The sequence below is a fragment of the Sturnira hondurensis genome, unplaced genomic scaffold (genome assembly GCF_014824575.4).
Source record: "Sturnira hondurensis isolate 20B ecotype Veracruz unplaced genomic scaffold, ASM1482457v3 Scaffold0013931, whole genome shotgun sequence".
NCBI lineage: Eukaryota > Metazoa > Chordata > Mammalia > Chiroptera > Phyllostomidae > Sturnira > Sturnira hondurensis.
The window spans coordinates 2053483-2077123 of NW_028086562.1; the positions used below are offsets into that span (position 1 = coordinate 2053483).

The following is a 23641-nucleotide window of genomic DNA, read 5'->3' on the forward strand; positions in this document are numbered from 1 at the left end:
GGGGGCAGTGAAGACAGTAACACAGAGTGATGCTGCCATGGAATGCTGTGTGCCGGCCCGACACGGGGCTGGGCTGTCTGCAGCTTCGGGAGGCGGCCCCGAACTGCCCCCAGCACGCCCTTGTGGGTGGCCAAACCGCAGGAGTGGGGTGGGGGCAGGCCAGGGTCCTGAACATGGGGCAGGGCTGCAGGCATGGCTCCCGAGCTGACCTTCACCTCCGACCCTTCAGCGTCGCTCCTCTGTCTGGAAAGTATTTCACTTGATGGGAAGCGGCTGCCAGTTGGAGGGGCTGGGAGGGGCTGTGGTGTCAGGAGGGGCAGTGAGCTGCTACTGGGGCTTGGGGGGATTTGGGGGTCCCAGGGGAGGCTCCCGGGACTGTCAGATCCTCAGACCCTGGGTCAGCACTTGAGCTTTGGGCCCCACGAGGGATGGCAGGCAAGGAACCCGGAGCTGCAGGAGGCAGGTGCAGTCAGCCGGCAGAGGGGAACATGGCTAGCCCCAGGCAGGAGGGACCAGAAGGAGCAGGGGAGGGAGCCAACAGATGACTTCACAAACAAAAGCTGACTTTTGGAAACCCGACACAGGAGAGTGGATGATTTGATTACAGTCAGTCTTTAAAGCTGAAGCCAGCAGCCTTGGCTGAAGAGGGCTTCTGCATAATTGAGGAGAGAAGTTCACTGCCAAGGCGGGAAGTGCTTCCTGCTGTGCTCGGCTCGCCAGATCCCACTCTCCCGGCCGGCCCAGAGGCCCCCATTCCCCGCAGCCCTCACCGCACCACTGAGACAGGAAGACGTCGGTATGCGGGGCTGGCTGCAGGTCAAGGGCTCAGTGGGGGAGCCCGGGGGTGGCTTCATCTTGGCCCTCACCCAGCACAGCATCTTTGGCACCAGAGGGACTGAGGCCAACTCTGTGTGGGGACACATGGGGAGTTTAGCAAGTGACCAGTGTCCAAATGTTTTGAGATTCTGGCCCCACGCAAACATCACGTCCTCAAGCTACTCAGAGTTTAGAAAAGCACTCAGGGCGGGAGGCGCATGCGTGAACCCTCTTGGGACGAAGGCCGCAGGGAGCAGAGCTCCGACTCTGCCCGGGGAGCCGTGGCCGCGCCACTGGGCCCGTGACAAGAGACACGTACTTGCCAGCCGCGTAGACTTCCGCTGTGTCGAAGAGGTTGATGCCGTTGTCGTAGGCCAAGGTCATGAGCTGCTCTGCCATCTGAAACGAGAAACCAGGGCTGCTCGCAGGTGGCACTGTCCTGCCAGCCGGGAAGCACCAAGAGGCTCAGGTCCTGCCCCCAGGTCCTCTGTCCTCTCCCGAGGAGGGATGGGTGCAGAGGCCATGCTCAGTAGTGGGACCCTGGAGAAGAAAGATGATGACTGAAGAGGCAGCTATGGGTTGTGACCTCCTTTTGAGCAGGGACCCCCTCTGTTGGGACATCACAGGGCTTTGCACCTCTACTGGGCTGAATAGTGTCCCTTCAAGTTCATGTCCACCCAGGACCTCAGCTTGTGACGTTAGGTGGACATGGGATCTTTGCAGATATAATTAATTAAATTAAGATGAGGTCACAATGCATAGAGTGGACCCTGAATCCAGTCTGAGGGTGTCCTTGTATGAAGACACACACTCTCACAGGGAAGAGGCCACATGGAGGCGGGGGAGGTACCAGGGTGGTGTGTCCTCCAAGGCCAAGGGCTGCACAGGGCGGCCAGTAGCCCCCAGAAGGGCTGGGAGAGTGGGATGGGACCAGCCCCTTCGGAGCCTGGGCTCAACCCTGCGGACACCTTGATCTTGAGTTTCTGGCCTCTGGGCAATGAGAGGATGAACTTCTGTTGTTTGAATCCACTCAGTCTTCGGGGCTTTGGGACCGCAGACCGAGGACTCCGACAGCCTGCCACAGGAGCGCAGCAGACCTCGGCAGATTAACTATTGTTTGAGCTATAGCTAGAACAATGCGTCCTGTGGCCCACGGTCCACACAGCCCTTGCCAGAAACTGCGTGAGCGTGTTCGCAGGTGGAGGAACTCCGTCTGCAGCTGGCATGCGGGCCTGGCCCGTGTCTCTCTGATTCTTGCAGGCGGGGCCTGGTGAATGGCCACCGACTGGGGACAAGGATCAAGGAGCAGGGTGGTGGTGGTGGGGGGAACCTGCCTACAATTGACAGCTTCCATCCCCCAGTAGAGAAGGGGCTTTGGACTCTGGTTTTGCTCTGGACGGGGCAGGTGTCCTTCTGAGGGTCACAGATGCAAACTCCATCCCTCTGCTTCTCACAGCTCAGCTCAGAGCACCAAGCAAGCCCAGGGTGGGGTGAACAACACTTAAACCCCCCAAAACTGCAGGACAGGAAGCCAGCCAGGTGAGGCTTCTGGGAGCTTCTCCCAGAACCACACTCAGAAGCCCCACCTGCCAGGCAGGTACGGAGAGTGAGGCCGGAGGTCAGTGTGGATTCCTGGGACTGGGGGTTCAGTCACCGTCCCTGGGAAGGTGGCCCGGTACAAGCAGATCCCTCGGTTTTTCAAGCGAAGCCAGAATTCCGGGATATTTTGGCGGCAGGATTTCTGATATTCTGAAGTTGACAATGAGCCCTGAAGGTTTCCAGTACCAAGCAGGCCAAAGCTTACCCCCAAGAGTCAGCTGCTGGTGTCTAAGCCGGAAAGCTCGGGGTGTGTTAACGCCAACGGTGAGGAGTTTTCTGGAAACCACGTGATGCTGAATAGCAAAGCCAGGCCTGGGCAGCCACTGGCTGACCACACGGGGCTCCGTGAGCAGGCAGGTCAGCACTCGGCCACGGAGGACGCCCACCTCCTCTCACCTGCCCAGGACGTGCGCAGGACCCTCAGACGCCGACAGGCAGAAAGGAGAGGAGGGGCCCTGGGAGTTTGGGGGGCTGTGTCCTCTTCCTTTCCTTCCTCTGCTGTGATGTGGCGTGCTTCCTCCTCCAGGGTTGCCGTGGGGACGGAAGCTCTCCCCGGCCGCCTGGCAGCTCCGTCACACGGTCCCCACGTGCCGCGCTCTCTCACGGGCTTTCCCTCCGTGGTCGTTCAGACTCAACTTCCGCACACGTCCGCTCCCAGGGTACGGCCTGCTTTCCGTCTCGGAGCCTCTGTCTTGTGGCCAGTCCATTACTTCCGATGCCAGAGTCCCAGGAACTGGAGGCAGAGGGCGCTTCAGGAGAGGTGGGGCCCCCCCTCGCCATTGTCACCACTGGGAGCCGGGGGCTCCGATCTGCCCCGGTGTGGCTACCCCAGAGCCCAGGCTGGAGGCCAGAGCTCCATCCCCGAGGCCCCACATTCTTGATGAGGGAATGAGGACGCCCCCCGCCCTGGGCTGGTACAGGGCTGAGTGTGATGATGACCCGCGTAAATTCTTGGCTCCAGCTGCTTCGAGCCCACACTCTGGATGGGGCGGGGGTGGGGGCGGGGTTCCACCTGGGCAGCAGTGTGAGGTCACCGCAGGGGCAGCGGACCTGAGGACCTGAGGCTGGAAGCCTGACCCACCGGGGCAGCTGCCGACTCCGCCACGGGCCCTGAGCTTCACTGACTGCCCGCCTCCTCTGGGGTGGGCTCCTCTGTGTCCAGCCTGCAGGGGCTTCCCTGCCTGGGATGATGGCCCCACAGATGACAGATGCTGTGACCCCACAGGACAGGGGAAGGCAGGCCTTCTCTATGGAGGGCCGGAGAGTGAATATGCTAAGCTTTGTGGGCCAGTTGGTCTCTGTGGCAGGCACTCAGCTCGGCCTCGTCCGATGAATGAGCCACCGACCCTGTGTGGGCGAATGGGCGTGGCCGCTAAGACTTTACAGACATGGGCTGTGGAATTCACAGCGACAGTCGATCACAGGTTATGAGGGCTGGGGAGTTACTGAGCCCTGGGTTCAGAGCTTCTGTTTGGGGTGATCTGGGAAAATCCGGGAGAAGGCCAGTGGCGAGGGTTGCTTAGCGCAGACAAGGTAATTAATGCCATTGAACGACGCATACGCTTAATGACTGACGTGCTAGACTTTATGTTATGCATATTTTTAACCATGCTAAAAATGGTCAAAATGGCAAATTTTATGTTTCATGTATTTCCTAAAAAAAGAAGAGGCTAAGAACATAAAAATAGCTGGGGGCTAGACTTGGCCCTCGGGCTGTCGCTGGCCGACACAGGCAGAGTCCAGCCATGGAACACTTGTTTACCCCAGCAAATCCACCAGTTTCTTGTTTCTGCACCTCCTTGGCACCTGGGCATGACGCCTGGCACACAACAGGTAGCCCTAACAACAGGATCTTGTGCCTTCCTTCCACAGAGCCCATCGGGAATGCCCGGTGGGTTGAGGCCTCCGGGGGTTTGGGGAGTCCACAGGTTCCTCCACAGCCTGGGGGGCCCCTACTTCCTTGGGGTGCCCACCCCGCTGGCTCAGCCCTGGCAGGTAGCAGGCTGAAGCCTCAGACCGGGCACTCCACATTGGAACGTGGCGAGGCGGGCCCCTTGCGCTTGACATATTGATTTTTTCAGACACTAACTGTAAGATTTAACACATAAGTGCTGCTTGCTCCCACGCTTAATCATTGTCGCTGGCCAGGACCTTTGGGGACGCTGAATCTGTCATCTATTACATCCGCTGTCCACCCAGCTTTTCGTCATCTGGACACGACTTCCAGTAGCTTCACACGTGTCACTGTGTCCCTGATGGAGACGAGGCAGAGCAGCCGGGGCTGCCATCGGATGGTTAGTTAGTCCTCTCTGGGTGCGAGTATCCATTGGTGAAACAGTCACCTAGGTGGACGGTCACCATCAGCCACTGCTCTCTAGCTTCCCCACAGACACATGCCGGGCAGGGCGGCTCATGCACGTGGAGATGAAGCCACCCCTCCCACAGCGCTTCCACCTATGATGTCAGCAACCCTATCAAAGGGACACGGTCAAGGCAGACAGGACTTGTTCCGGGACCCGTGTGGGCTCCGGGGCTCCGGCTTCTAGTCTAAGTGCTCAGAACCAGCCTTGGCGACCAGAGGGAACCGCTCCCTGTGCTGCAGCGGCTCCCCCCTTCACCCCGAGATCGCCCAGACCCAGACCCTCCCAGCAAGGGCAAAGGGCTCTCGAACCCGCTGCTGCCCTAACAAGAAAGGGGAACGAAAGCACAAATTAAAGGCAACTAGATTTTGACGGAAGCACAGGTTTTGCTGTGAAACCTAACCCAGCGATCACAGCTGGGTCTCACGTGAAGCCACGTATTAATTTTGAGACGCAACCTTTCTGACGGTAAGTAGCACAGATGGGAGGGTGGCTTTCTCGTGCAGACGGCCGGAGCTCTACATCCACTCACTGTCCCCAAGTGCACAGCAGCCTGGGAACGCCGTGTCCCCTCCAGGATGGACCCGGAGATGCTGGTGGTGCAGTGTCCTGGCAAGTACGCGTGCATGTGCAAGTACGGCAAGTGCCTGGCCAGCGCGCAGCCGGTGGCGGCTGCGGGAACGGTGGAGCAGGAGCCCCGCGGAGCGGAGATCGGCAGAGCCCGTGTTCTCAGACGCCTCGGCAGGCAGACATGGGCTGAGGCTCCAGATTCGCTCTGTAGGGGCAGCTTAGGACCAAGTCAGCTTTGCACTTTGGAAAACCTGCGCTCCCTGAGTTTTCCCGGCACGCTGCAGATGAGGAGCCAGGGTTTCTGGCACTTTAAAGGACTTGCTGAAGCCCCACGCCATGCCCGGCTACTAAGGGTGGCGCCGAGGCCTGAACTCACCCTTCCCACCCGTGGCGGGCGCAGGCCAGGGCACCCTGGGGAAACAGCCGGGAGCCGTGCAGCCGGGGGGAACACCACGTTGCTGGTGCCTTGAATAGTGTTTACTGCCTGTCTGGAGGGGCCTGGTGCCCCGTCTTACCTCATCAGTGATCTGGCCTCCAAAGGTCACCCATGTTCCTGGAAGGAGACACACAGGCTTAAGTCAGAGAACTGCCCCAGGGGGCCTGACGCGCCCCTCCCTGGGGTGCTGGGCCTGAGGCCGCAGGGAGCCCAGCAGGAGCGTCTGCCTGAAAAAGAGTGAGGATGGGCAGGCCCTCACTCTTGATGGGTGGTGGTGTGTGTGTGTTGGGGTGCACCGTGTGTGCACGTGTGTGGAACCGTTGGGTCATCGTGACCCAGGAACGGGGCTCACATCTTGAGAAAGAGGGCAGAGGCTGTATCTTCACCCACCTCCCTCTCCTAGGCACCCTTCCTGTTACCATGGGCACAGGCCCCACTGATCCTGGCTCTGGGGACAGCTCCCTCCCCACCCCACCCCCCAGGCCTTCCACATCCCCTGCTCCCCTGGGTGGCTCCGGGCCACACGGCCCCCACACTCACCGAGCCCCAGGCAGGAGACCCGCAGGCCGGACTTCCCCAGGTTCCTGTAAAGTGAGGGCTCTGTGAGTTCTCTGTGGTCAGCACGGACCCACTGGCCAGGCTTGGCCCCCATAGTCCCCAAGGCCAGCTCTGGGAGCCGCACCCCTCATCCCAAGCCAATGCCGTTTTGAGGCTCTGAAGGTGAGGGGGAACTTCAGAGAAGCCTGCAGCTCGCCTGCCCCAGGAGTAAGGGTGACTGCCATCCCTCCCCACACACCCGGGCTCAGCCACCGTGCTGGGACAGGACGGCCACACTGGGGACCAGGTGGGGCCACCTCAGTGGGAGTAACCGTTTCCCAGCTGAAACGAGACTGGTTCAAACCCGTGGTATGGGCTACAGGCATCCTCGTCAATTCCCTCATCCAGTTTCTTGTCATGTGTGATTTTGAGCGTTTTGTCTCCCGGGCTCGGAGCAGCGGAGCAGAGGCTGGCCCCGTGTCACGGGCCATGCAGCCCAGGGGCCTGTCCCTCTGCGGTAGGAGTGGGGTGGGGGTTCCATGGTGGGTGCCGGTTCCTGTGCTGAGCCCCAGCCTCTGCGTGACCCCCTGGCCAGGGCCACTGAAGGGACAAGGTCCAGACACCCCAGCAGTCAGAGGACTTTCCCCAAAGGAGGACGCATCGCGGCTGGTTTCTCTCTTGGGGAGGCGGGTGGACGGGGCGGAGCCCGAGGCCAGAGCTGGTTTCAAACCCAGGGCGGCCCTTGCCCGCCCAGTGCCTCTGGGCCTGCCTGGTGCCACCCTGGTGCCTCCCTGTGCCGGTCATGGGCTCGTCTCACCGGCGCGCGGTGAGGCAGCGCAGGTGCCTGGGGCGGGCGCTGACTCTGCACGTGCCATTTCCAAGGCAGACAGCCCAGAACCAGGGGCGGCGGCCTTTGTCCTCACACGGAAACGACAGACAAATCCAACAGGCTCTAAATGAAAGACGATAAAAAGGGATGGCGGGGTCCGTTGCCCCTCCCCCTGTAAATCAGTGAGATGACCTAATGGTGCCTCAGCGTGGCTGGGACGGTCCACCCAGGACAGCCTGCGTCTGTGACTGCCGGACGGAGAAGCTGGGCCTCGTCACCGGCACACTCGATCGCGCCAGGTGTGTTCACAGCTGTGGGAACTCTCCACGGCAGCTGGACAGTACCGGTGCTGAGGCGTCAGCACCTTGCTCGTAAGCGGTCTACTAACGGGGCAAAGAGAACTGGGAGTTCTGATCGGCGGTTCCCAACAGTGTGGGGGTCGTGGGCCCCTCTGAGAAAGCCCTTCCCTGGACACGTGCAAGGACACGAAAATGCTCAGAACCTTGTTTTCCACACCCCGGGGTTCACGGAGCCCGGGGCTCCTGGTCTAGACAAACCCAGGTACTGTACTGGGACTGCGCGCCGGAACCTGCTGTGTGTTCCAGGACCAGCAGCCTCAGCAACAGACAGGTGAGGACACAGAACACGGGGCTGAGCCCACCTAGCCTCTCGCCCACCAGCTGGGCTGAGTTTCTCCCCCCACGCCCCGCACGTGGCCCACCCCCCACGCTGCTCCTCCACCCGCTGCCCCTAGGGACGACGCAGAAAAACTAGGGCGCCATGTGACGCCACAATTACCTCGCGCAAGTTTTCCCCACTAACATGATGGTATTCGCTCTGCCACCCGCCACCAGGCCCGGGGAGAAGAAATGCGAAGGGACAGGGTGTCTCCAGGCGGCAAGCTCTGAGCCCGCTGCCCCGTGGGGGTGGGGCTCTCGTCCAGTGGAAGCCCCATCTGGACCACGGCTGGAGAGACATCGCCGCTAGGGACTTTCAGGAGTGAGACGTCATTTCCTACAGACGTTTCTCCCCTAATTAGGACTCGACACAATGAAATAGTCCTTGGCTCTGTCTCTAAACCCCAATAATGTCAGTCTTCGGGAATGCGGCGCACGCCTCTCCTGCCATCTGTGAAAATGGGAAGGCAGGCCCGTGGACTTTGCCTTGCAGGGAAGAGCGTGAGGCCCGCTGCTGGACGCCCCAGCACCCCCCCCCCCCCCGAGACTCTGAACTAGTTACAGTGCTGTAACTAGAACTGTAACTAGTTCCCTTCCGCTGTCTGGGCCGAGGACCGCCACTGGGTCAGGCGACAGAAAGCGGCATGACTTTGACGAGCTGGGTGGATGAAGAAGCGAGCAGGACGTCTTCTGCTCCAGGTGGGCTGGCTGCCCGTTACCAGGTAGGCTGGTTCTCAGACTCCAGGCTCCCAGAGGCTGGGCCTGGGTTTCGGGGTCTTCTTTGGATGGCAGCAGTCTGGGTCGGGGCCCCAGGAGTAACGAAGGATGGCTCCTCCCCTCACTGACCACCTTGACCTCACATTCCCTTTGCCCTGAGCCCGTCTCGGGCCCTCTGGCGAGAATGGGACCCCGGGTGCTGGTCACACACCTTCATCTCCCTCATACTGACAGGTGTGGCCAAGGCCGGGCTGTGGGTCATAGCACCAGGAAGTGCCAGCTTCCTGAGGAGAGGGTCAGGTGGGGGCAGATTTGGGCCAGCCCCCTACAGGCCCACCTGCACCCTGGCTGGGGCCCTGGGACCATGACTGGGGAGAAGTGGCCGTGAGGCAGGAACCTCGTGGGGCAGGAGCCCCGTGGGGCAGGTACGCCTGCTCAGCAGGGGAGCCCCGTGGTTTGAATTCCAACTTCCATGTGAGCTGCTATGACACACTCCACAGGGGGTGGACCCACCTATTCCTCCCCCACCCCAGGTGGAGTTTTCCCCGGGCCCGGACACTATAAGGGAAGATGGGGTCCTGCAGTGAGGGGCGCTGGGGCTGGGATTGGAGCCCAGGCTCTCCAGCTGCAGTCCCCCAGCCCACTTCCCTTACTACCTGCCTCTGCCTCCAGCACGCGTCTCCCCTGAGCAGGTGTGCCCAAGGAGGCGCCCACGGAGGCACCCACAGGTGCGCACGGGTGTGCTCGGTTATTACAGAACTTGCCTCCAGGAGGCGCAGGGCTTAACACCATGGCTCCTTTGCGGGGGCGCTGGTTTGGGGGAGGTTCAGTCTGCGCATCTCGGCTGTCAGGGTCGAGTGTCTCATTTTGAGTTGTTGCCAACAGCAGCCAACCATCCAGGCATTCTCCCGAGACACAGGCGGACCCCTCTGTGGCTTTCTGAGGCTGGTGGCCTCAGACAGTGACCGTCGGAATCACAGAGAGAAGAGATGGAAACGGTTTCCTGCCACACCCGGGAGCCAGGGGCCTGGCCCAGCTTTTGCAGCATGGGCAGATGGTTTGCTGTGAAGACCCCCCTTTCCCCAGAAACCCTGTTCTCAAAGCCACAGGGGCTGTGGGCACAGAAAGACCCTGGGGGGGAAGAAAGCCAGACTCCTAGCAGGGTGCCCCATGACCCTGGCCCCAGTGGCCCTTCGTACAAGGCTGGACCCCCGTTTCCACCTGCTGAACCCACCGAGCATCTGGGCAGGGCCCAGGGTGGAGATGCAAGGGACAGCGGGGGTGCCTTCCCCCTGACCCTCTCTCCACGTGCAAGACACAGTGAGATGCCCTGGTGCCCTGGGGGCCTGAGCCCACGTGCAGGGACACAGGGACAGCCTGTGTCATCCTCACGCTTCGGCTGAGCATCGGCAGGATGCTCCAGGGGTGGTCCCGGGCCCCGCAGAGGAGCCTGGCCTGGGGTCTGGATCGGGGTAGGGGGAAAGGTGAATGCCGTCCACGGTTCACCCAGCAGCCTCACTGCAAAGACATCCGACCACCTACGGGGCAGCCTCTGGGGCCCTGGGCGCCCAGGGGGAGGACAGGGGCTTGTGGCCAGTTCCAGGGGTTCCCAGGAAGAGGAGGCATCCCAGAGCCGATGTCAGGGGCTTGTAACCCCCCACCCCGAACAGAAACACATGGGCAGAAGGAGGGAAGCCAGCACGCCCTTCCTCCCTCTGCCTGCCGTCTCGAAGAAACGTGGGGTGACCGGAGCCTCCATTCTAGCTCGCGCCCTGCCTGCCCCTTCCTGCCTGGCAGCTCCAAGACCGCCAAGTGCCAAGGGACCCGCAGGTTTCACAGGCTTCCCTGGAGGGGGAGGGGAAAGGCAGCCCCCGCCCGGCAAAGCCGTCTAAGCCTCCTACCTATATTTCATCCCCTGCTGTTTCACGCTGGCGTCACCGGCGCTCCGGTGGCTCTGCCCCGACAGCTGTCCCAGGCTCCGGGCCACCATGGCCACAGCGCGGAAGCGGCCGCGGGTGCCCAGGCTGGGGCTGCCGGCAGGCGGCCGGCCTAGCCGCTCGTCGGGGCCCCGGGCTTTGAGGCTGTGCTCGGAGCATGCGAAGGACACCTGCATGCTGGCTGGGGGGCTGACTGGCACTCAGCTCCCGGGCGGGGGCCCCCTCCTCCCAGGCTCCACAGTCATCTGCCCTTTCTCCGTCCGCCCGACAGTTCTTTATCCCAGAAGGCAGAAGGGCTGCGAGGTCTTCCTTCCGGAGCCAGGGCTTCTAAAGCCAACGAGAGAGAAAGGCCGTTGCAGCCTCCCGGGCAAGGGGATCGAATTTCCAGAAACGTGTTGGAGGAGACCGCATCCGATGGAACGCGGCAATTGCTTGGGGCTGCTGCTTTCTGCCCCCTCTCACCTCTTCCTCCTGTCTGGGGTCCCTCCACTGCCCCCACACTGGTCTGGCTCTGGCTGCCGGCCCCCAGCAGTGTCCAACGGGGCTGGGCTGCCCCCGACTCCTGACCAATGAGCGACATGGTGGCCTCTGACAGGAGGAGGAGGGAGGGCCCGGGGTTTCGGGGAGCAGCTGTGCTTCCAGGCTTCCCTGGGTTTCTCGGAGGCAGCCCGGCGCTGGCTTCCCGGGGCCAAGCACGGTGGGTTGCTGGGTCTCCCACCAGGTCAGTGAGCTGACTGACGGGAGGCTCAGGGGGTCGCCTGGTGAGTCACTAATAAGGTGGTTTGCACAAGCCGCTGCCCTGGCGGGTCACCGGGGGTGGCACTGGCCCGAGGACGTGGACAGCTGCGCTTGCAGGCTGTGGTGCAGACCGGCCCCACCTGCTTGTGGGTCTTGCCCACGAAAATGCGGCTTCCACTGAGGCTCGGCACCAGGAGAAGCCAGAGTGGTGGAGGAAAGGCCACCCTGTCTAGATGACAGTGACCGGGGTTCAGGGACCAGAGACCTGAGAAGTTCTAGCACGTACACAGGACTCAGCTCGCTGTAGGTGCTCAATGAATACTTCTGGAACGAATGAACGAACGAACGAAGACCCTCCACACCACCCTCCTTTCCCCCGCTCATGGCTCATGGGGTTTCCCGAAACCTGGAGAGATGTCCGAGTTGGCAGGAAGGGCCTTGCCCTCTGGCCCCCAGGGCGACACTCTTGCCTTGCAGGGCGGGCCTTGGCCAAAGCTGACTGCCCTTTGGGAGGGCAGGGCTGCCAGGCGGACGGGGTAGGCGGGGGGTTTGTAAGGGCTTCCCAAAGTTTACCACTTCCATTCGCCCGGAACCGGGGTCACGATTCCCGACCCTCTTAGAAAGTCACAAGAATTAACGAGAGTGGAAGGCAGAAGTTTAACCCCTTGACTTGAACTTGCCACAATGAAATGTCACCCCAGAAGTCTCTCCTTTGCCATGTGTTCAGGTGGGGGGGGCGGAGAGTCCTGGCTGGAAATGGGCCTCAGGCAGAAGCACTGAGCGTGGGTGTTCGGTTCCACCCTACAGCCGACTTCTGGGTTCTTTTCCCGCCTCACTGGGACCTGCGGTTGTTAAAGCAAAGCAGCCAGTTGCTGCTGCGGCTCGTCAGAGGCTCAGCCACGGCACTTAGAAGCTCTGTGTCCCCGGAACGCCACTAAAGCCAGCCTCCTGGAACACAAGCTTCTGGCTCAGCTCCCTGGGACCTCCACCCCCACGCGCCCGGGAAGGCACGGAGAGAGGGAAAGCGGAGGTGAGGGCAGGCTCACAGCAGGAGGGGGCGGGCATCCTTGCTGCACGAGTGAGGACACGTGGCTGTGCCTGGCAGGACTGGCGCCCCGCTGTCCCCGCAAGGCTGCCCTGACCATGCTGAATGGCGGGTGGTTTACACCCAGCGATGTCCTTTCACAGAGGAGGAGGGGTGGATGTGACCAGCTGGGGGCTGTCCCAAGCAGCAGTGGCCTGGGAGGCCCTTGGCCCCTGACGTTTCTAAGAGCAAAGGGCTGCATACTAGCGGACTTGCTGGAGAAGGTGCCGTCTGGTGGGTAAGAGCGGAAGGGAGACCCCTCAGGGGCTGCGGGCTGTGACTTCCTCTAGCCCACACCCCAGTCAGGTCCAGTGCTACCAGCCTGAAAAGGTGACGGTGGCCTTATTTGGAATGGGGGGCTTCGTAGATGTCCATAATGCCATGACTGGTGTCCCTGCAGAGAGAGACCCAGGGACAGACCTGCACATGAGAGAAGTGGCCACGTGAGGGTGGAGGCAGAGCCTGGAGGGGCGAGTGTGCAAGACGAGGAACACGAGGGACGCCAGTGCCCACCAGCAGCTGGGAGCGCTTTCGGGGGGGCGGATGAGGCCCTGCCCACGCCCGGGTTTCAGACCTCTGGCCTCGGGACAGTGGAGAACACACTGCTGTCTTCTTAAGCCACTGTCCATACAGCCCTTTGTTACAGCCGTCCAGGGCTGCTCGGGGCCATCGGCCCGTGCTTATAGGGCTTAGAATGTTCTGGGTGCTGGGAACAGACCAGGGCCCCACTCTCAGTGGGGCGCAGAGGGGCAAACAATGAGGGGACAGAGACGGTGGGAGGGGTGAGGTGGCCCATGGGTCAGGATGGTGGGTGTGGAATGGCTCTCTGGGCATTTGTTTGGGCCAGGAGGTCGGGAAAGTGTCTTCCAGGACGAAGGTGCCAACGGCAGGGGTGAGCAGCCGGGCGGATATCCTGGGAACGCACCCTCCAGGCAGAGGGAGCGGAGTGTGCGCCGGCTCTGAGGATGGAACGGGCTCGAGCGCCCTGGGGAGGACGGAGGGGGTCCCGGCTGGAACCGGAGGCGGATGTGGGCCAGGCAGGGCCTTGCGGGGAGCAGGGGAGGGACAAGGTCTGGTGTCCGAAGGTCCCTGCCTCCAGCCACCCTCTGAGGCCACAACTCTGGGCTCTCCATCACTAGGGCTAGGTGGGGCACAGGGCGGGGCAGCTTCCATAGGGGCCATGTGGGTTTAAGAATTCAGTGCATTTATTTTAAACCGAAAGGCTTGGGGGCAGTTAAAAAATGGGGGCCATTAACAAAAAAGCTTTTCCCGGCTGCAGGGCTCCGGTCGGCTGATAAAGCAAGCAGCCGGCCCGCGGTGTCTCCCTGTTCTGCCGAGCCACACTTGTCTGGAGGCGCTACCTTTGTTACATTTAAGACCAAGTTCAGCCGAGTCCTGGCCCAGCCGCTGACGGGGACTGGAGACGGTGGGGTGGCTTTTATCTGGGGTCTTTAATAATGGGGGGCCACCCCATTTCCAGATAACCAACCACCCTGTGGTAGCAAGATGGAGTCTGCCCGAGAGAGACAGGCTCCCCCACCAAACCCGAGTGGTAAGCTTTGGCTCGCCCAGCGCTAAGACGGGCGGTGCTCGGGTTAGCTCTGTGCCTCCGCAGCAGCTCCCCCAGGGCCTCCCCCCCCCAGGGAGTTCCACCTGTTTTAGAGGCGGCTGATTGTCCTTGGGGTGCTGGGCAAAAGGAGGTTTGTCCCCACCCCCCCCATGTTAGTTTCTTGGGGCTCCCATGACCACCCCCGGCCACCAACCGGGGGTGCTTCAAACAACAGAAGTGGGTTCTCTCCCAGTTCTGGAGGCCGGAAGTCTGAGATTGGGGTGTCACAGGGTCGAGCTCTTTCTGAGGGCTCTGGGGGAAGGCTCCTTCCACCTCTCCCAGCTTCAGGGCTTATAGGGCTTATAGGGTCACGTCACTCCAGCCTCCCCCTCCACCGTCACATGGCCTCTTCCCTGTGTGTCCCCACATGACTTTCTTATAAGGACACAGGTCACTGGGACTTAGGGCCACCCTTCTCCAGCACGATCTCATCCTAAGTCACTGCATCCTCAACGCCCCGTTTCCCAATATGCCACAGTCTGCTGGACAGATGTGAAATTTGGGGGGACGAGATGTACTCCAGTGTACCCTTGATCACAGGTTGTGTCTACAGGGGAGGGAGCTGGGGTCTCCCAGGGGCCGAGGGATGAGCTCTGGCTGCCCTGCTTGGTCCCTACTGCCCTGGCCCTGTCCTTGCAGCCTGACCCTGGGCATGCTCTTTCTTCTGGAGTCATGACCCTGTCCCTTGGCCCGGAAGGTTCTTCCCCACATCTTCAAATGTCCCCCTTCAGATGGTGTGGGTCCCAGTGCCCCTGGTCTCCCTCACCGCTGAGGTATCATCTGCTTCTCTCTGCCTCCCCCCTCCCTGCCCGCAACCCCCCCCCNCCCCCCCCCCCCCCCCCCCCCCCCCCCCCCCCCCCCCCCCCCCCCCAGCCAGGATGTTCATGAGGCCTCTGGCTGGCAGCCTGGAGCCAGGGAGACCCTCTGTACACATTTTCTGAGTTAACAAAAAGTGCCGATGCCTAGCCAAAGACAGAAAGCCTTGGAGTCTCACCCTGCTCCCCCCACCAGAAGTCCCCACCAGGCTAGGAACGCCCTGCAGCCTGGCCAGCTGACACTCGATCCCTCCTTTGAAGCTGGATTCGGAGCATGAAGCCGTTAGAATCCTGCCACCTACGGGCTCCCTGTGGAAGTGTTTCCGTTTCTTTAAACCACAGCTGAGTGCTCAGACGCTGAGCGGAAGGCCCAGACACTTTGTCCCCAGGAGACTGTGTGACGGCCCAGGGCCAGCCTCTGCTCCACTCTGCACAGACCGGCCAGGTAACTAACCCCTGGGCCGGGGCTGGGCAGGAACCAGAGGTCACACAGGCCACCCACTGAAATCTGAAGGTCACATAAACAGGGAAAAACATTTTAGTGTAATAACTTTTTAGATACTTGGTGTCCCAAATATCTGATGGGACACACTTATGCTAGACTAGAAGTGTGCTGTTTATTTGAAATTCAAGTGTCAGTGGGCACCCTGTATTTGTATTTGCTGAATCTGGCGAGGGCACACAGATCGGGCAGGGAGGGTGCCCTTGGCTGACTGGCTCTGGCCAGGGCTGGCCCCTGGGCTGCGCGGGGCTAGACTGGAAAAGGCAAGCCCTGGGCTCTGGCTGCTCCCTGAGGCTGCAGAATCGAACGCGGGTGCGCTGTCCCGGGTGCTGATCTCGAGGCTGAGAGAGCCCAGCAGACTGTCCTCCCGAGGTCCCGAATAGCCCCACCCACCTGTGGCCCGGAGAACACAGGTTCGCCTCAATTGCAGCCTTTGCCCACGGTGGTTACAGGTGCAGCTGCAGCAACCAGCCCAGAGACGGCCGGGTGAAGACCACGTCCCACGGGGGAGAGCCCAGACGCAGGGCCAAACGCAGGGAGCCCACCCTCACCCCAGCAGCCACCCTGGGTGTCCGGTGCCAGGACGGACTTGTCGTTCGAGATGACGAATTAAGCTTTCGCGCTGACCCCTGGGCCACCAACCCCTGCAGATTACTTTGTGCCAACGATGTTGCAAGAAGAAAAGAAAGAGCGCATCCACCCCTTCTGCAAAGTGTTTTTTCCAGAAAACTTTCTCTTTTCACGCAGAATGTCCCAAAGTCAACGGCGCTCGTCTCTGGAGGACAGAACCACGCAGGCGTCTGCTTTTCCCTTCACACGTGTCTGTGTGGTTGGGATTTTTAACACGAGGTACCGACCCTAACGTACAATACAGTTGCCGACCAGATCTCCCGGGCTGCAGCCCTCTCGCCAGACCTGCCTCCGGCCGCACCTGCCTCCTGCGGCGTCCCAGGCACTTCCCACTGGCCCGCCGGCCCTTACCGGTACTTCATGCCTGTGCGCCGGGCGGTGCAGCCGTCCAGGGAGAGGCCGTGCATACGGAGGAAGCTCTCCATGTTCCTGGCCTGGGCGGCTGCCCGCACCTCCCGCAGCCGCTGCAGCTCCAGCGTGTCGGTCTGGCGGACGGGGTGCAGGGCCCAGTCGGAGTGACACCTGCTGCTCACGCTCCGCAGGCTCTCGCTGTATGTCATGGACAGCATGGTGCCACCCGGGAGCCGCCACTGTCCGGACCAGAAAGGCCGAGTGGCGATGGGTCAGAGAGCGCTCCGCTGTTCCCACGGCCCAAGCTGGACGCTGGACACTGGCCCCGGGGCAGGGTGGCTGCAGAGACACATCCTCCCATGAGGGCTGCCAGTGCCTGGGGACTGGGCCTGGCCCCTGGATGTAAACACCTCTCAGCACGAGATTCTCAGCTATCAAGGCTGCACGGCCGGGGACTCTGGCTAAGACCCCCCCCCTTCCCACCCCATACCGCGAGCCAAGCACAGGTGAGGCTGCGTTCCAGGCAGCAGAACTCAAGGTGCTCACAGTGAAGACAGGGGTACGGAGAGCATGCAGACAGCCTGAGCCCCAAAGCCGAAGGCACGTCAGCACAGCGCACCCTGGAGGTGTTACCAGGTAAGACCAGGGAAAGGGATATGCTTGGGAAGCACACCTGTTGCTGAGCAAATGCCAGTGTGATGATGCCAGGTGACCTCGCCCCACCACAAGTCTTGTCAAGGGGAAGCCCCTTGCACAAGCCCCACATGCACTCCGGACTTGGGGACACGCCGCTGCACCAGCAGTGAGAGTTCTTGAGCTCTAGACTCTGTGATCACTCAGTACGTCCCAGTCCACGAATTCCTACACAGGAAGACTGAGTGGATGCCTTAAGGGGGAGTGACGGGGGGATGGGTTCAGTAGGGAAATCACAAAGCTTAGATGTGAAGTGCCACTGCCACATGGTCACCCCGAATGATGATGACGCTCACTCAGAAACTAAGGACAGCACAGATGTCCGCCAGCAAATGTCCTAGGAAGCTGGGCCCATGAGTGAGAGCCCGCCAGTCACACGGAGGCTCACGCAGCCTTCGAGGGCCAGGCGTCTGTGTGCGACGACACACAGTGAGTCCTGAGACAGCGGTTCAAGCCACGGAAGAAGTGTGTGTGTGGGTGAACCCTCGTGGGGGCTCGCGGACACAGCAAGTGAATCGGCGCAGGGCTGGCTGCAGCCGCAGGTGCAGCGTCCCGAAAACCGGGGCCCGTGCCAGGCCCAGTCAGACCCAGATCAATAGCCATTAGCTTTCAAGACAGTGCCCACGAAAAAGCACCCAGGTCTGGTTTGACTGCGGAAGTCCAGCCATCAAGAGGCCCCAGGGCTGGGACGACGAGAGGCTACGTGCTGAGGTTCTGGACAGGGCAGCACCGTCACCCATCAATGAGGTGTGAGATAGGACACCAGCTATGGTGGGCGGTGTGGGGCCGACAATACACGAAGCAGGGTGCAGAGCACAGGGGCCGGTGGGCAGGGCAGGCCTCTCGCGAGAGCGCACGTGAACACGGGTGCGCTAGATAGCTACGCAGGTGCCGAATATCACCAGAAAATGTCTGCCAGGAGGCAGTGCAGACGTGAATGATTGCCCCGTCGTGCAGAGAACACATGGGCCCAATGTGCTGGGCGCAGGGTGGGGTGTGGCCAGGGCTTAGCCCACAGGAGGCAAACCCAAGGCCGAATCGGGCCCTCCACCTGGTTTTATCCAGCCCAGCACCTTGTTTCCACCCCGCAGCAGAGCTCTGTGAAGGAATAGTTCCATTTACACAGTCCTGAAATTACATTTGGCCCTTGGAAGGCAACCGTGAGGCTGATGTGGCCCCCGGTGAAAATGGGTTTGCCACCCCTGGCTTAGAGTGTCTTCCTGCTCGCTGCCCGTCCTGAGCATAGCTCCGGAGCGGCCTTCACGGAGGGACCCCAGAGCCTCTTGCTGTGAGTGTCCCCTGGTGCCGCCCTAGGCCAGGGGCTGCTGGGAGAGGTGGGGTGTAGGCGAATGTGGCAGCCCCTGGGCAAAGTGGGGAAGGTGAGGGCCTGGCGCCCATGGGCATCTGTGGCCAGGAGGCCACAAACAGCTTGGGAGGAGTTGGAGAAGCTGGGAAATGTTTCCCCTCAAGGTGGGGCATGATCCCACAAAGGAGTCCGCTGGTCCCCAGTGCTGCAGGTTTGGAGAGAACAGAGCCAGGCTCCCCGCCCTCCCTCACGCCGGGGCTTACTCCACTTCCCTCTGAAGGCAACTGGAGCAGGGTCAGGTCCTTGGACCAAGGGGCCCCGGGAAGACATGCTCTGAGAAGGGGGGGTAAGCCCGTCCTCTGGGCTCCTGCCTGCCTTCTCACTTCCCAGAGCTCGAAAGCGCAGTGCTCTCCAGCTCCCCCTGTCACCACCTGTCCCCACCTCAGGAAAAACCAGCCTCAATACCCATGGCTAAGTACGGCAGTGCCTACAGGTTCTTCCCGAGCTGGGGCTGGTCTGCCTTCTGCAAATCTGTTTCTGTGGAGGGGGCCCTGGGGGAGCTCATAGAAATGACCCCCGGGACTCGGACTCGGAAAGAAGAGAGGAAGGAAGACATTAGCCTCATGAAGTCCGGGGAGGCAAGACCCCCCTGAAGAGCCCTCCCCTGGGATTTCTGAGCTGAGGTCTGTTTACCAAAAGCCACCGAAGCACCAGGTTTGGAATTCCCAGTCTAAGTAGCGACATTCGAACCAGCCACAGCTCCTGAGAGCGGGAAGGAATGCGGGAATGTGGAGGGAAGCGTCACCGGGGAGCAGGGCTCTGCAAAGCCAGGCGCCACCTTGTTTGGGGCAGGAAACAAAGCCGCTGGTGCCTCAGGGCAGTCAGCAAGCCAGGCCCAGCCAGGCAGCCCCAGCTCAGGCCCCCCGATTCCACCCAGCCCCCAGACGTCCTCTGTCATTCTTGGAAAATGGACGAGGCTGAGTCTCAGTGGTGAGCCCAACAAGCTGGGAGCTAGACACTGGGTCTCCCTGGGCGGGAGGACAGAGGGTGGCACTTGCAGGGCTGGGAGCAAGCAGGAGCCAGCAGATGCGTCCCCACCCCCGCTGCAGCCCCCAGTGCTGGTCTCCCAGTGACCCAGGGCCGGCTTTTCGGGAGGTTTTCTACTTTAAAACAGTGGAGAGGGGCTAATTTCCGATCAGCCCAGTGCACCCCGAATACCATGCCTCTGCTACTCTGTCCCCGGACACTTGTCCCCAGGCTGCCCCCCCAGGAGGTGCTGCCACTGACTCCAGGCTCGGAAGGGCCACTCACCTGCCTTCCTGGGTCTGCTTGTTAAAGAGGACACAGTCTAGTTCCCAGGGCGCACAGGCGCTTGGAGGGGCTGGTGCAGCAGCTCTCTCGTTAGGGAGTGTCGCTGCAGAGGCGAGTGGTGAGTGAGAAGAGGCCCCCAGGGGTCGGGCTTGGAGGCAGCAAGTCCATTAGTCCTGTTAGGGCGTTTTCATCTCCTCGAAACGGGCTGAATAATTCAGGAGTGCCGCTGCCCCTAAAAGCCCAGGGAAGCGCAGATGCGCAGCACGCTGGCCAGGCCGACTCAGGCTTTGGGGCTGGTGGGGGCATCTGCCGGGGTCCTGCCATCCCTTGGGACCCACCCACCATCTCCACTGCAACCCAGGGCCAGTAGGTGGCAGGATCCTGGAGCCGTGGGTGGGAAGGGGCTGCCCCGACTTGCTGTTATTTGAGGATGGGGCCCAGGCATGAAGCCCCGTCCCCACCACATTCCCAGCGGTGTCTGTGGTAGAGGAGCCAGGGTCCCCATGGGGTGTAACCACCACCTGTGTGGAAGGGGCTGAGGCCTAAGGAGACCCCCCTCAGGACAGGTGAAGACGCCCTGCCTCCCTTGCACCGGGGTGTGCCCAGGTTGGCACTCGGCACCTACAAATGGCCAGAAGTTTCTGGAAGCTTGCTACTGGACAACACTTGGCCACTCTGCCAGGGAGGGGTGCAGGGACCCCTCCTCATGGCACACAGCCTGTCCTGGAGTTTTGGGGGAGATGCTTCGAGGCTGACCTCTAGGGTGAGGCTGTGCTGACCTCCCGTCTCATGGTCATGACCCGACAGGCAGTTTGGGTCACCGCAGGATGCCAAAAAGTCTCAGCATGACATTACTTCCCAGCTACAAAGGTGGCCAGTGAGCATGCGATTTCGGACAGAGGCTGAGCTCTGCACCCCACGACACACCAGCAAACAGGACGCCTCAGGCTGGGGGAGACAGCTGGGGGAAATGCAAACGTGTGGCCAGGAGGGGACACCCACAGAGAGGACCCGTAGCGCTGCTGCCTAGAAAGGCCTCGGCTGGGGAAACGGGTGGCTTTTCTCGAAGGCCCAAGCCCGCTGTGTCCATCAGGCGCGGTGGCTGGAGGTGGCCCTGGGCCTCACAGTCGGCTGGTGGTCATCAGCCTGATGCCCTCTTAAGAAGGACCCTGTCCTTCCTCAGGCCAGTGCTCCTCTCTGTCAAGGCAATGCTGTTGCTTCACAGGCCCGTGGACGCGGCTCCAGATGCCCTGTTCCCATGCCCTGCCCCTCGCTGCTCTTCCCGGGGTGCCTTCGGTTCAGTGTCCCCCATCTCTGCTGGCCACCCACACCTGACCTCTCCCTGCCGCCTGCTTCCTTCCTACAGCAGAGCCCTGGTCCCTGCTCTGCTCAGCCACTGCCTACGGCTCCCCAGTGTGCCCCGAAGGCAGCTGGAGCTGAGTAGCTTGGTGTTCAAGGCCCTCCCGCCCGACTCCCCCGGATATCAGACTTCCATCTGCCCCTGTAGGCTGGCTTCTTGTCATTCTCTGTGCCGTCCCTGGTGGCCTGTCTGTGAAGCCACCATTTCCTGTTCTCTTGCACCTCTCCAAGTTGTGGTTCAGGTGTCGCGTCTACTAGAATGTTCTTCGTGGTTTCTGCACGGAATCCAGTCCGGACCTCAAGGTCCAGCTTGAAGCCCCGCGTTGCCCTGACTCTCGGCGGGCCCCAGCCCCTTCCTCCCCAGGACCCTGCAGCTCCTTCAACTTCTTCCAGGGGTATTTTGCGTTCTGGGTACTACCAGAGTATTTGGGCTCTGGGGTAAGTGGTATTACTGTGGGTGATCCTCTGTCCCACTGTGTACCCTGGGACTGCTTCCTCCCATGGACGGGGTGGGGAGGGGGTATCTATCCTGCCCTCTGACATTGGGCTGGGTCATGAGATTCACTTTGGACAGAAGAATGAGCAGAAGTGGCTGTGTGGGTTCTAGCCTTGGCCTTCAGAGACATGACATGTGTCAGGTTTTCCTCTGGCTTATCTGCCCTGAGGATGGTCCTGGGACATCCCCCCGTTGGGAAGGACGAGAGGACGAGCAGGTGGACTCAACCCGCAGCTCAGAGCTGAGTCCGACCTAGACGGACTGACTCTGGTCCTCCCACTGACATCCAGGTGAGAAATGAATGCCTGCTGCCGCACAGCAGTGAGCTCTGGGGCTGCTTGTTATGCGGCATTCTGTGTAACAGCTGACTGATACGAGGGTGGGGCAGGGCATGCCTTGCACACCTTTGCCCTGTTGCAGAGAGGCACTCCTGTGCTGACTGACTTAAATAACCACTGACAGTCTTGCCAGGGCCTGGGTGGCAAGGATGCCCCACTAGGAGTGGCACCCAGTGTGCTGGATGAAGATCCCACCCCTTAGAGGTCTTCATCAGAGGTCCCACAAAAGAGCGCACGTTTGGATTCATGGGCTGACCCTGCTGTGACAAGTGCCACACGTCTGCTCTGACAGGTTGGGCCCTGGCACACAGACGCCACGGTGAACGTTTCATCCCGTAAACGCATGTACGGGCCCACCTGCAGACCTAAGTGTTTCGGGCAAAACCACGCCTAGCCAACATCCGAGCGGAGTTCAAGGCTTGGAGCTCTCTGTAGGGAGTGAGAGTGCATGGGAACAGTAGCGGCGGCAGAACGAGCCCAGGGACGGGGTCACAGCCCCTCTGGGGGGCATGTCAGGGCTGCGGGAAGGAAAGAGCCACCCGAGATCCAGCCCGCCCTGCACCCACTGCCTGAGATTCCTGGTGCGTCAAGGGAGCCGCCCCACGGTCCCGTCGTGCTGAAAACCCCTGGTGCCTCCAAGGCCCGAATGCCAGAACACACAACAGACTCCGGGGCCCTGTTGCCAAGAGCCACAGGCACCGAGTCCCCACACAGTCCCAAGGGTGGCGGAGCTGACCTGTGGTCCTGTGCCCTGACACTTCCCCGACAGGAGAAAAACACCGAAGTAAGTCTCTAGCATTGAGAGCCTTCCCAGGAAGCATGTGCCCTCTTGGGCACCTCCCTGCCGTGGGTTAGGAAGAGGCTGCCCACAGGGAGAAGGGACAGCCGGCGGAGGCCCTGCAGGCTGACCTGCCTGTTCCCTTGGCACCACGTCCCTGGGGGACACAGCCTCTTGCTCTTGGAACCCTGCTGAGCTGATTCACCAACAGGGAAAGGAGGCAGAAGGTGGTGGGGAGGCTGCCCCTCCCCGAGGCGGGTCCCGGGGGAGGGGCTGGCCTTGGATGACACCGAGGCAGCAAGGGCAGCTCAACCCCTAGGGAAAGGGGGGCGAGGGGGGCGTTTACTCTGAGAACCCAGGAAGCACAAACAGCGAGCGATGGGACAGCGAGGTTTTAAGGTGGAGCCCGAGAGAGCTAAGCAGGTATCACAAGTCCCCTCGCTCAAATCAAAGCAAATTCTAGACCATCAGCACACCGAACCCCACTTCACGCCTTCCATCAGGACAGTACAAAAGCCAGGGGACTGGACTCCGAGAGAGAGAACAGAGCCGGACCTCGTCGGGGCATTTCACCTCCGAGCAACCACTGGTACACGGGTCTGGGCGCACGGCCCTCCCGCCCGCTCCCCTGCCCTCATCTCGCGGGTTTGGGGAAACGGAGGGCTCGTTACCTGTAAAACTGGAGCTGTCTTTTGGGGCTCCCATACCGAGTACTGCGGACAGCAATGGGGGAGAGAGGAGGGAGAGAAGAGAGAGTCCACAATTGGCATTAACCACAGGGAGGTGCCCGCCCGGATGCATCCGCCACGCACGCAGCTCCGGCCCCACCCCGCTCCTTGTTCCACTCTGGGCGGCCCGCAAGAACGTGCGCCCGGCTCCAAGCGCTCGGCGGCAGCGCCACCCAGTGGTGCGCGGGGGCAGAGGCCGTTCTGTCGGGACAGTGGGGTCGCTCCGAGCCTGCGGCACTGCCCCGTAGAGTGGGAAGTGAGACAGGAGGTAAACCCTGGGGACAGTTTTGGATTTGAGCGAAATATGCTTTAGACCAACAGTGGAAAGCCCTCGAACCAAGAACTACCTGCCACCCGACTCGCCGGCAAGTCTGTATGTGACCGTGGGTTCTTTCTGGGATCTTGAGGATAGAGGGACATTCCTT

General features: G+C 61.3%; 1 protein-coding gene across 9 annotated transcripts in view; it reads right to left on the minus strand.

Moving 5' to 3' along the window:
* KCNAB2 (potassium voltage-gated channel subfamily A regulatory beta subunit 2) overlaps window positions 1-23641 on the minus strand; it is a 61203-nt gene that overhangs the window by 11785 nt on the left and 25777 nt on the right. For 3 of the 9 annotated variants that reach the window (XM_037062089.1, XM_037062090.1, XM_037062091.1), the window contains exons 3-6: window positions 23160-23201; window positions 6322-6365; window positions 5861-5898; window positions 1136-1215 (exon numbers count right to left, since the gene is read on the minus strand). In XM_037062089.1, the coding sequence (XP_036917984.1) occupies window positions 1136-1215; window positions 5861-5898; window positions 6322-6365; window positions 23160-23201 (204 nt within the window). Of the gene's footprint in view, window positions 1-1135; window positions 1216-5860; window positions 5899-6321; window positions 6366-10442; window positions 10990-16207; window positions 16441-23159; window positions 23202-23641 lie in introns of those variants that run through there. The other 6 variants (XM_037062094.1, XM_037062092.1, XM_037062093.1 and 3 more) reach the window with 3 other exon arrangements.